The 11670-nt window shown below is 37.4% G+C and overlaps 1 protein-coding gene across 1 annotated transcript; it reads left to right on the top strand.

Annotated features, from left to right (window-relative positions):
- Window positions 1-3890: 3890 nt before the first annotated feature.
- LOC110459223 (fucose-1-phosphate guanylyltransferase-like) lies at window positions 3891-11435 on the top strand. The gene is made up of 3 exons (XM_021511379.1): window positions 3891-4061; window positions 6754-6927; window positions 8932-11435. Exons 1-3 carry the CDS (start codon window positions 3986-3988, stop codon window positions 10572-10574), a joined length of 1893 nt encoding a protein of 630 aa, XP_021367054.1. The 5' UTR covers window positions 3891-3985; the 3' UTR covers window positions 10575-11435.
- The last annotated feature ends 235 nt before the right edge of the window (window positions 11436-11670 follow it).

The raw sequence follows: 11670 nt of genomic DNA, 5'->3' as shown, positions 1-11670 counted from the left end.
AGTGGTCTGTACGCATATATCAAAATGGTTGGGGAGGGAGTAGATAAGGGGCATGCTTTGGGCTTCAAGCCCTATGAGACTGTGGTTGACTGATGCATGAACTAAATATAAGCAGAAAGAAAACGATAGAAAATATTGGAATTTTAAAAAAAATGTTTATGTAATCGTTATTAAAGAGTTGCGATCATGGGCGACGTTTCTGATTGGGCTACTGTTACTGCTGGTTTACCACAGGGTTCTATTCTTGGTCCTTTACTTTTCCTTGTTTTCATTAATGATATCATCAATGACATTTCTGCTATAATCAAATTATTTCCGGATGACACGTCGTTATATTTAATTGTTGACGTACCTAATACCACTGTTGATATGGTAAATAAATATCTTGATATAGTCCATAAGTGGTCAGAAATATGGCTCGTTATATTTAACCCTTCAAAAACTGAAACTTTGACATTCAGTAAAAATAAACACACAAACCAACTCACCCTCCCTTACGTATGACCGATATTATCTTCAAGGAAGTTGACATTCACAAACACTATGGTACTAATATCTCTGGGGACGAGAGATGAGCACCTAAATCATGTCGTTATCAAAGTATCCGGAAAACTAAGCACACTGCGTAAATGAACATTTGAAATTGACAGATTATCACTCTAAAAAATGAACAATGTGTGTCACAAGGCCATTTTTATGAATATCGGGATTAAGTTTGGGACAACATAACAGTTGCTTAGTCTTAAATGCTAGAAAGTTTACAACCAGAAATCGCACCTTAGAGATGGGACCAAATTCAAAAGTATTCTTAATTTATACAGGTCAAATAGAAACGTTCTCAATATATATGTATAGATATAAAGTACATGCGTGTACCCACTAGCGCGTGGATCGCTTAATCTGAAATTTAAATATGAAGACTCTCCACACTGTATATACAAACAAACGATCCACGCCCCTGTTGTGTTCGTGTGTCCTCATTCGACAAATTTCGCAGCTTTCTTTCCTGTTTGGTAGAGCGTTATACAAAGTATACAAGAATTTTTATTTAGAGTCGTGTTTGTAACAATGCAACTTTAGCTCAGAAGAGCTATTCTTACGCCTATTAAGCGTTGCACGTGCATGGTCTGCTGGAAAATAATGCAAATACAATCAAAAGTGTCGTTAAATCGGCGATGTGGTAGAATTTGGAATATTTTTGCTCGACTGATAGTCTTTGATAAATCATCAAACAGAATGCCGGCACAACAAACTTGTTTCATGAGGTCAAACTTCTGGAATATTTTGGATTTTGGTTTCGCGTACAGATTGCAAGGTTTTGCACTTCAGGTGTTTTTAATTAGCGACAGTTTGTAATACTGATATGTACAGGTGAGATGTTTATGCCCTAATTACAGGTAACACTATTGTCTGACCTTTTCCTATTGAACATGATCGATATGTTCTAAAAATAGAGGACTGTTTATATCACCCCTTGGGGTATTGTTTACCATAATAATTATACTAGACTTTATTTAAATTCGATAACATTTGCTCGACATATAATATACCATATTTACAATATGAGTAAGAAATATGATACAAAGCACACGTACACACATTAAATACATAAGCTTATGGTAGTAGCATAATTGTCACAGATAAGTTTATCACATGATAGGTTTGGAAGGTCAAGGAAATGTCACATGTGTAATTATCAAATTAGTGAGTTGATTATAGGTCCAAAGCATAACTTTTCAAGTTGCATTTTAGAAATTAAGAAACACATATTGTGTCTAATATACATATATCACCAATAAGGCAAGTTGTAAAATTGACCGAATAAAAATGTATAAGCTAAATATACACTGTAGCATCAGCTAAAACCAAACAAAATATCGCAGAACATAAAATTTAATAATTAAGAGTATAATCAAACATGAAATATGTTTTTACAGATGTGACATAGGTGTCACAGCATAAAATCCTAGTAGACATACTATTCCCATCACATTTCTGTTTGTATATATTGTTAAAGTATGTTCTGCATTCTGATTTGAAACTAATCAATGTCCGACTTTCAGTGTTAGATGCTGACAGGCTGTTCAAAATTAGATTATATTTTTTTTTCTCGCACCTCAGACAGAGATATCCCACGTCATACTCCATGTTAGATTAATAAATTCTCGCACCTCAGACAGAGATATCCCACGTCATACACCATGCTAGACTAATAAATTCTCGCACCTCATACAGAGATATCCCACGTCATACCCCATGCTAGATTAATAAATTCTCGCACCTCAGACAGAGATACCCCACGTCATACTCCATGTTAGATTAATAAATTATCGCACCTCAGACAGAGATATCCCACGTCATACCCCATGTTAGATTAATGAATTATCGCACCTCAGACAGGGATATCCCACGTCATACTCCATGCTAGATTAATAAATTCTCGCACCTCATACAGATGTATCCCACGTCATACCCCATGTTAGATTAATGAATTATCGCACCTCAGACAGAGATATCCCACGTCATACCCCATGCTAGATTAATAAATTCTCGAAACCTCGGACAGGGATATCCCACGTCATACTCCATGCTAGATTTTTCTATCTCGTCCGATCTGTGTTGCACCTTAACGATCGAAAGTGAGCGTAATCCTTTGATATCGAGGATGGGAGTATCGAGGATGACACTGCTTATAAGAGTGTTGCAATTTAGATAGTTTAGACAGAAGTTGGTTATCGCTTTAGCATTAAAACATATTCATAATTTTCTACTATTTGGGTAAAAGACAACCATATGCCATTATGAACCCATATACTAAACCATCTAATTTCATGTAAAAGATTTAATCAAATTTTCAATATTCTTTAAAAGAGTTTGGTATATAGTTCCAATTCATACAAAAACTGTAATTAAATCAGGATATATTTATCTTCTACTTTTGATAATTGTTTTTTTAATATTTTTAAAGGGTATAAACTTGGTCACATCAGCGCTTTCAGGTAATGGTGTACAAATTACAAATTGCGTCACAGCTACGTCGACGTCACAGCGTAGTGGATACATTTGTGTCGTTAGTATATGTTAGCCAATGAAGGAAAGGCTTCTGGAGGTGAAATGGAAATTCGGTATGGTGAAATGCTGATTAATGAACTAAAAATGGTGCAGGGTACCCATCGCTCTCTTCTTTCATTCATAGTTATTGTTATGTTGGCATTTTCATTTGTTTACATTGTTACTATTCATACTTATGAAATCACGCGTACGTTTCATTATTATTATTCTCTTTATTTCCTCCAATTTGAAGATTACATTTAAACAGAATAATTAGCACATATTTACATTACAAAAAAATAATATTGAATACACATAAGCACCAAATAACATACATGACATATACAGACTTAACTACATTGAAGTCATACATTCAATAAATATCATTAATAAGTGTATATATGATGAGGTAATACATACATATCATATTCGACATTCATTTTTTTTCATTTTTTTAATTTGATTTATGTTAATCTTTATCAGGATGTGAGATTATATCTACACACTACCGGTAGTATAACTTGTACATCTTTTCGACAGCTGCTACTGATTTCAATCTAAATTCGGTATGGTGAAATGCTGATTAATGTACTAAAAATGGTGCAGGGTACGTACCCATCGCTCTTCTTTCATTTATATTTATTGTTACGTTGGCATTTTCATTTGTTTACATTGTTACTATTCATTATTATGAAATCACGTTTCATGTCATAATTAATCCGTCACGTCACGCTATCTGTCGGTTGTTGCTGTTCTATATGACTGTGGCGCTTTTTTGTACACGGAAGAGAAGCAAATAGTCGCTTACTGGACGTATTTACCAGACTGTGACGCTATTAGTTATCTGAAGGTTTATAAACCTGAAGGTACGTACCTACATCACATAAGGTGTAGCAGTACATTTGCACGCACTATAAATCTTTGCCGAGCCGACATGGACGGGACGGAGTCTAAGAATGGCATTAAAGCGAATATGTCGATCATCATGAAACAATATGAGTCGATGAGAGGTTAGTAGAATCGATCATACATCATGACATATATTGTACTCGATAAGACCACGGACATAGATAAATCTAATTCCGTGATAAGACTAACAGTGTGTGTGCTAACTTTAGCCCGAGTTTCCTCTTGCCCTGACACCAGACTTACTTAGACATTTTGACGGATAACGTAGGAAGTGTAAAAGAAGTGCATTGATCATGATTATGGGGTCAGCTGTAGGGAATTTCCCTTAAGCTCTGCGGTAGAGCACCGGGCTAGAGAGCCAAGGGTCGCGGGTTCGAGCCCCAGCGACGATACTATCTTAAAGTATCTTTATCACGATACTTCGTCCTACTACAATCTGGTGCCATTGACTCTCCCCGTTCAAGGAAGGAGAACCCTTGGCGGGGAGTCAACTAACCTGGGTTGGTGATTGAAAAAGGGGGGAATAGTGTAACAGAAGTGCGCTGACACATGCATTTTCATAGGGATCTTGATATTTTACAAAATATTATTTTCACAGAGTAATTAGACTGCATCTGTAAAAACAATTTAATCAACAGAGCGAAACTCCCTTGACAGCAAAATCGTAACGACTTCGAGCTTTTGAACTCGAGTGAGCATGTGATACGCACATGTGAGGCCGGTACACAAATCACATCAGTCTGCATTCCATTCGTTTCATACATGACCTTCTTGAAGTCATCTGGTCTCATGTCAGTGTCTTCCCGTGAGTCAGTTAATATGTCTTTGTATTGGAAGCTTTATTTTAGTACGTGATTATACATCTCCCAGTAAAATCTCGATATTGGGTGTTGACATATCTGGCGTCACGTACGTGCACACATGTACTTGTTTGTTAGGTGTTACTCTAATTTGTACTACGGTAGCAACATACAGTAGAAATGGCCCGACTCTGAAAAACAAGGCACATGTCGAGGAAATGTAAACACAGCGGATTTACCCTACACAACACATATATACATGTATATATATTTGTAAACTGCATTACATTTACAATACATATAAAGTACTGAGAAGTGTATAAACCTCTTTTTTCTATGTATGTCACTTGTGTGAAAACCATGGTTACCACATCAAAAATCACCAAAAAATGCTATTTTTGACCTAAAATTTGACCCCCGCAACTAGTAATTTTTTTCCTCAATTCTGTCTGAAATTAAAGATTACCTACTTGGTTGCAGAATTATCTTGGTCCCAGTAAAATTGTGAAACTTGATTTTTTGCAATTATCCGTCGTGTGCTGTTGTCAAAATTTTACCTCCTGTAAAGCTAGCTTTGCATGTGTAGGCACCCTTTCAGATTATGGCCAAAATTTTGGTCTCGAACCAAATTTTTAATTTTTTTATTTTACAAATGTGAAGCTCACATAGCCCACTTCATCATGCTTATACCAATTTTAGTACAGTTTTATTTTTATATTTTTTTTCATATCATTATACAGGGGTTAGCCATTTAACAAAAATATCACCCATGGCCACAACCCTCTACTGTACACTGCTACCTACGATAGTGAAATGCCCGATACTCAATACAAAAATGACGACACAGTATACATGCACATTTCGATCGGAATAATTGAGTCCAAGCTGTACTTTTTCCGGAGGTAATATGTCACGAAAATGGACACTGTTGACGATGTGTGGAGCAACCTTAAGTAACATGGAGTGTCATATTGTGAAAATTGTAAATATCAAAAACACTTAATCTTGGATATCATGTCAATACTTATAGGCTGCTTTCCCACCAGTGTCCTGTTTTGGATACACTGACGTTATCTGTACATAATAAGGCCAAATAAAACAAATCTTGTGTTTCCGCTAATCATATCTTATGAGTCGCTGAAGATAGCTAAATGAAATTTTAGGGACAGATATTATGAATGGAGAGTCATTGTTTCACATATCCTTTTCAGGTCTGTATGCTTAAGGTTAAAGGTCACATTGAACTCAAAGGTCTTGTAAACTCTTGTTACAGATATATAAACATATGTAGGATGGCAAAGGTGGTGTGTTGCACACTTAATTCAAGTTATGTTGACCCTTTACTGGCAGCGTTTCATGATTTTCTTATTGTTTCATTTAATATACAATTATATAACAGTGAATTCGATGCAGACAATCCATACCAATGGCTACCCAAAGAAATATCTCCAGTATTTTAAGCCCCCTCTGTAGAAGTCTGACACATTAAAGTTGCCTGCGATATCAAGAGTTGAACCTACACATACTATCACGCTCAAATTCAACCACTGCTAAGCAGCCTGGAACTGATATTACAGCCTAGCTGTCATGTGGATAATTTTGTCATGAATGCAAAGAAAAAGTCACAAGACCATAAATGATCAAAAAGCAGATCTACCGGACCGCCCCATGGAACATGAATTGTTCTTCCCACATGGGACTTCACTACCCCTCCACCCCACCCCCACATAATAATCACTGAAGCGTAAACTCTGGCTCGATGTTCATCATCCACTGGTCACCAACTTTTCCAACTTATCGGGCTTTGAACGTTCCTGGGTGAAGAGAATTGAGGGTTGTATAGGCAAATGGCACGGCCCTGCTGGAGATGGAGGGTGGGTCGAAAGAAAGGGCATGCACAAATATATTAAGGAAATACTAACATTCACTGATCATGAGAGATTTTTTTTCCATTTGTTGTACAGTTTTGCATTTTTGTATATATCTATAACAGGAAGGAAACGTGCTGACCACTGCCAGCAGTTCTGGGATGTCGTGGTCATAACTGCCGGCGATGACGCCCAGAAGGAGGCATTTGAGGCGCAGTTAGACAGCAAGTTTTCACGAAAGGAGCTTCCCCTGGACTGTCCGATACATGTAGTTGCCGACCCTCCTGGGCCAAAGTTAGGTAAGTCATATTTCCAGTTTTTAAATGTCCGATCCTTCCGGTTGGGTAAATCATAATTTCATACATGAGATGGAAACCCTCCTGGACCAAAGTTAGGTAAGCCATAATCCTATCTTTGAGATTGCAAACCTCTAGGACCAAATGAAAATACAAATGATGAGCAACAACACCACTGAATCCGGTACAAAATGTAATATTTGATTTACATCCTAAGTGCTGACATGTTTTGGCCTAAGGGAGGCTGTCTTTAGAGCACAGTTGCATGATGTTTGCAACTATGGTACAATGACAATAAAGGTCATGTGACTAGAACAATAAAATGTAACTGTGACGTCATCAAGTTGCTAAGAGTTACAGTCTGGTAGGGTGAAAAGGTTTAGCCATTTTTGATTGGTGCATAATAAAATAAGTGCTAAATAATTTCAGTATGATTATAGATTATATAAAAGTACCATACACAATGTAGTAAATGTGAATGAATGAATTGTAGTATTACAATATTTCCAATGCAAGAAATGATTAAAGGAACAGAAATAAGGGATAGTAAACATGAAGTTAAATGTATCAAAAGTGCTCAAACAAGTAAAACTCTTAAGGTTGTTGTTAGCTCACCTAGCCCGAAGGGCCAAGTGAGCTTATGCCTTGGTGCGGCGTCTGTCTGTCCGGCGTCAATATTTTACTTTAAACAACTTCTTCTGAATAACCGAGTGGCCCAAGCTGATGATATTTGGCCAGTAGCATGCTGGAATAAAGGGCTATCAAGTTTGTTAAAATGAATGACCTTGACCTGCTTTCAAGGTCACAGGGGTCAAATGTCTAAAAATCTTCAAACAACTTCTTCTCAATAACCAAAATGCCCAGGGTACTGATATTGGGCCTGTAGCATGCTGGGATGACCAAGTTTGTTCAAATGAATGACCTTGACCCAAGTTCAAGGTCACCAGGGTCAAATATGTTAAAATATTCAAACGGCTTTTTCTCAATAACCAATAGGCCCAGGGTACTGCTATTGGGCCTGTAGCATGCTGGGGTGAAGGACTAACAAGTTTGTTTATATGAATTACCTTGACCCACTTTCAAGGTGACAGGGGTCAAATGTCTTAAAATCTTCAAACCACTTCTCAATAACCAAAATACCCAAGGTACTGATATTGGGCCTGTAGTATGCTGGGATGAAGGACTACCAAGTTTGTTCAAATAAATAACCTTGACCCACTTTCAACCTAATGTCCTTGTTCGACATTCAAGGTCACAGGCATCATATGTTTAAATCGTTTAATAGGTTCTTATGAATCAAACACTGATATTCTGCCTGTAGCTGTATTTTAGTCCACTTTTAAGATTACAAGTGTGAGATTAATACCATGTGAGCGATGCATTCCCGCCCATTGGGCCTCTTGTTCTGTCTCTTAAGGAATTTGTAATAGAAAGAATATTAAGCATGATTAAATTGTCAGAACTGTTGTAAATAGAGCATAAGTCAATAAGCGTGTGAGAAGTTCTAGAGTGTTCGATTAGGATAAGCCCCGAAGAAGAAAAGGTCCTCGCATTGATCAGGGAGTTCTGTAGGGTAATCCTGTGGCATCAGCGATAAGAACATCAAGTTGTATAGAGGGTTGGTACATGTACAGTCTGTGTAAGTTGTGTTCTGAGGCTGGCAACAATATGTTGTGTAGCGTCCTTACTACAAAGTGTTGAATGCATTCTCAAGGTTTATAATCATTAGTCTGTGAGGTTCACATCTGCTGAAACTTCTATTACGGGTAATGTTGTTCTGTTCAAATGTATTGTGCATACAATAGTGTTGTTATGGGACCAAAGTTAGGTAAATCATATTCCTATGTTTGAGATGGCCAAAGATTGAGATTTGGAAATGAAGAAATATGGAATACTTATTTACATTTGTCGAATTTGAAGTGAATACAATAACAAACATTTCATTAAAAGAAATAACACTCGCTCTCTATCAACACAATATACAATGACAATGATATACACTTTCAGGAAATGGAGGGTCGACCTTCAGCAGTATGGATTTCCTCGAGAAAGAGTACAAGGAGGATTTGTGTGAAAAGCATGTGATGTTGATCCATGCCGGAGGACAGAGTCGACGAATGCCAAGCACTAGTGTCTTGGGGAAAATATTTGCACCCATTCCGAGTGGCAATCCCTTGTATCAGATGTTAGATGTTAAATTGGCCACCTACCTCCCGCTTATACCCAGAATGCCTCCCGGTGTGCTCATTTGCTGTGCGGATGACTTTCTCGTGTACAACCTCGGTAAAGAAGGTTCTGATGAGAGCTGGGGGTTCGTGGAGTCCGGTTTCACAGCTCTGGCACATCCATCTACTCTTACTATAGGAACGAAACATGGTGTATATGTTGTTAAGTCTCTTGACGAAGTTGACACTTCCCTTCATATACAACAGTCCGACTGTTTGGAAGTCCTGCAAAAACCTTCACTGCAGATGATGGATTCACGTGGAGCTGTTCTTAGCTCTAAACATCTTCAGTTTCCTGATGGAATCGAAATAAAAGGTTCTGCAGCTTATACTGATAGTGCATATTTCTTTACGATGGATGTAGCAGCAAAATTTCTCAAGTTCCTCAAAACAAATGGATCCATTACCTGTGAAATTGATGCTTATGGAGACTTTTTGCAGGCTTTGGGACCTAAAGCAACCATTGACTACACCAATCATACCTCCAATGTGACTAATCCAACTCCCAGTCTTATTCCAACTCGCAAGAAAGTTTATCACATGCTGAAAGATTCAAACATCCAGTTGCTCCTGATGAACTCATCAAAATTCATCCATATTGGTACCACAAAAGAGTATATCAGTCATTTTTGTTTTCATTCACAATTTCAGGAGGAAATGAGTCTCAGGAAAGATGTGTTTAACAAGTGGACTGAAGAAGAAGATGACGATGAGGATGAAGAACCCGTAGCAAAGAAAAAGGCCAAACTGTCTGATGTGAGCACTGGATGTGTGATGCATTGCATGCTACCCTTGAAATCATTTGTGCCGCAGAACTCTATAGTGGAGTACTGTCGCTTTGAAGTTCCAGTCCATGTAGGTCAAAATGTTATAGTCAGCAACTGTAGCTTTCGGAAGTCAACAGCAGATGAAAGGTCAAATGGCAACAAGAGTACACACGTCAAACTGCCTCTAAAAATTCCACACAATATCTTTCTGCACACGGTCTCCGTCCGTCAATGTGACAAGACTCAATATGTCACTGTCCTCTTCAGTATTGATGATGATCTCAAAAAGACAGTACCGGGAAGTAAAGCAAAGCAGTTACCATTACTGGGGGCAACCATAGAGGACTTTTGTAAAAGCTGTGGTATCGACATTGAGAGAACCTTGACCAGTTGTCTTGACAAAAAAGGTCAAGGAGCGGAGACGGAGCCTGTATCTTTATGGACGTTACGTTTGCATCCAGTTGTAGACTCCATGACAGAATCTCTGAGTTTAGCATTGCAGATTCACACAGCAGTCACCAAGAGAGAAAAAGTTGTGTCGCTCAAGGGAAGGAAACTTGTGTCCATGGATGATATACTGCAGGATAAAGATGTCAAAGACATGCTGAAATACAGAAATGGTCTGTACCAGGAAATCAAACCATCCGTGACAGCATAATCACATACATAAACCTGATCTCCTGCAGGAGCACAAACACGTCTTTAGAACTATAGGGTTGTCTTTGTTTTGGCCAGTATAAGAAGATACATCTTACGACCATCTACCTATTAACCTGTATCACAATACCTCTTTTGAAAGACTATCTTTTGTTATACAAATGTACTGGCAGTATGGTGTATAGGACCTGTTGATATATTGTTATGACTATCAATTACAGAGTTATTTCCCTTTGTATGATTGGAGCTTTTCAGATCTGTCCAAAAAGCTAGTCACTCCAATTACTTATTTCATTGACCCCTTCATTTTTAAAATGGACTTGCCTAATCTTTGATTTGGTAAGGTTCAAATGTGACGTTAGGGGTGAATGGGTTAAACTGCTAGGGTTTCCTGCCATCTAAGAACTCTCTTTGGTTGTGACAAATATGCAAGGATATGTATATTTTTTTAGGTCAGTTAAGTAAAATTTCTTTTTAAATCCCCACTTTTTTCACCAAGCCAATGATTCCTACATGTCAAACATCACATATATATATATACTTACAGAATTCAAAATCTGTCCTGAAAGCTGGTCTATTTCCTTAACTCATTCACCCTTGAATACACATATGAACTCTTCCAATTCAAAGGTTGGAATAGTTCATTATAAAATTTCAGGGGTGAATGTGTTAAACATGGTAGAATATCTTGCCATCAAAGACTTCGCCTTGTTAAGATAAATACACAAGGATATGTCTCTTATTTTTAACTGTAAAGTGAAATTTTCTTCAGACACTCTCTCTTTCAAAACCAGGTAAATAAATCATGTATCAACATTGCAACCTATAATGCCATATATATATTTAACCCTTTCAACACTGTAGACCATAATGGACTCGTCCATATCCATGCATGGTAGAGTCTACTAAAGTTAGATAGGGGTGAAAGGATTAAATGTTTTTCTTACGCAGCCATACTCTGTCTTTACTGTTCCTGTCTCTGATAATGCCATCACGTACCCACAGTAACAAGAGAAAATATATATTCAATTATTGTAATTATTTATGAAGCTGAAGAATTCTTTTTTAAATGACAATCATGGTTGTCTTTGTTTTTT

Source organism: Mizuhopecten yessoensis, unplaced genomic scaffold, assembly GCF_002113885.1.
Source record: "Mizuhopecten yessoensis strain PY_sf001 unplaced genomic scaffold, ASM211388v2 scaffold9987, whole genome shotgun sequence".
Lineage (NCBI taxonomy): Eukaryota > Metazoa > Mollusca > Bivalvia > Pectinida > Pectinidae > Mizuhopecten > Mizuhopecten yessoensis.
This window is presented reverse-complemented; position numbering and strand designations above follow the sequence as displayed.